Genomic DNA, 1544 nt, shown 5'->3' on the forward strand with positions numbered 1-1544 from the left:
CTCCGACCGCGAGTCTGCTGCCCTAACCACTGAGCCATTGCGTCTCCAAACAAAAGAATTAAAGTCATCTAAATTGAAATTTTTCATCAAAATTCCATGTTAATTTAAGTTTCAAGCACTATCTTAATGATCCTTTCTATTATAGGCACAAAGCCTGAAATTTTAGGGGAGGGGGCTAGTTGATTACAACCCCGGTCCTCAACTGGTACTTATTTCATTGACCACAAAAGTATGAAAAGCAAACTCAACCTTGGCAGGATTTGAACAGAAATCCTGCTAAGCAACCCATCTATTGTGGCAACAATTCTGCCAGCCCACTACCTTTCACTAACTTAATAACGACAAAGTCATTTTACTAAATTCTCCATCATTTCCAAACTTGATTGAAACAAAAACAATGTATTTCAATGGAAATATGGTAACAAAAATGTTAATATGGCTTTGGACACACTTTGGTGAATAAGCAATATAGTATATTATTAAACATTACAAAGACACCCTCCAGGGGAAAAAACATTTCCTTCTGACCCCCAAACTAAAGAATCCTTTCCAGTGCCACACTAATTCCCATACCCAGTTCTTACTCCTCGGTTTATGACCTTTTAAATTGCTGTGTGTCCCCATTTCCAAGAGTTTGTTCTGCATTTTTCCCACAGCCTTTCCTTGCACGACTAGCTTCTAAAAATTCACACCCAAAAATAAACACAGAAAACTAAAAAAATAATTGTTGCTGCTGCAACAAAAGCCACAAATTAAAAGAATAAAAACCCACCACACCTGTTTTTAAGGAAATAGAGTGACCCGCAAAAGTTTACAACACAATAAAAAAAAAACAACTTTACATATATTGAGCTAACACAAGTTAATGAAATTTCTACCATTTATGAAGTTTTTTGTAATAAATTCAGTGCAACGATGAGAATATATATGTTGTGTGTGTGTGTGTGTGTAAAAGAGAGAGAAAATGAGTTTTTGTGTTTTGTGCTTGTAACTCTACTGCTTGGCAACCAGTATTGGTTTGTTTATGTTCCTGTAACTTAGTGGTCTGGCATATGAGACAAATAGAATAAGTACTGAACTCGCAAAACAATGCTCTAGTGTGGACACAATCCAATGACTAAAATAACAAAACAATAAAGATAAAAGATATAAAAGTTTAGTGGTATAACAAATTCAATATAAATGAAACAAAATAAAAACATCTTGTGCCTATGGAGGGTCATCGTGCCAATATAAGAATAAACACAAACACACACACTGGTTCATAATCACTTCTTTATTTTTATTTTTTGTCAATCAGTCAAATATTTAATCAACTGTTTATTTAAATGTTTAATGTAATGATTGAACAATCAGTCAGTTGTTTATCAGAGCCCATACATCTCTATTTGTAATCTTTTCAATAACATGCCCTTCACCTTTCAAGTTTACCCACTGTCCGACTATTAGTCTTATACCTATGTGTATGTATGTATGGAGGTGTGTGTGTCTGTGTCTATAGATGTGTGGGTGTTTATAAAAATGAAGTATAAAAAAACGGAAGT

At 34.1% G+C, this 1544-nt stretch overlaps 1 protein-coding gene across 1 annotated transcript in view; it reads right to left on the reverse strand.

The window, feature by feature from the left end:
• Window positions 1-1544, reverse strand: part of LOC106872470 (tonsoku-like protein) — a 118364-nt gene that overhangs the window by 21216 nt on the left and 95604 nt on the right. The window contains exon 12 of the mRNA XM_052976512.1: window positions 574-678. Coding sequence (XP_052832472.1) covers window positions 574-678 — 105 coding nt within the window. The remainder of the gene's footprint in view (window positions 1-573; window positions 679-1544) is intronic.

This window comes from Octopus bimaculoides, chromosome 24 (assembly GCF_001194135.2).
Source record: "Octopus bimaculoides isolate UCB-OBI-ISO-001 chromosome 24, ASM119413v2, whole genome shotgun sequence".
NCBI classification, from domain to species: Eukaryota; Metazoa; Mollusca; class Cephalopoda; order Octopoda; family Octopodidae; genus Octopus; species Octopus bimaculoides.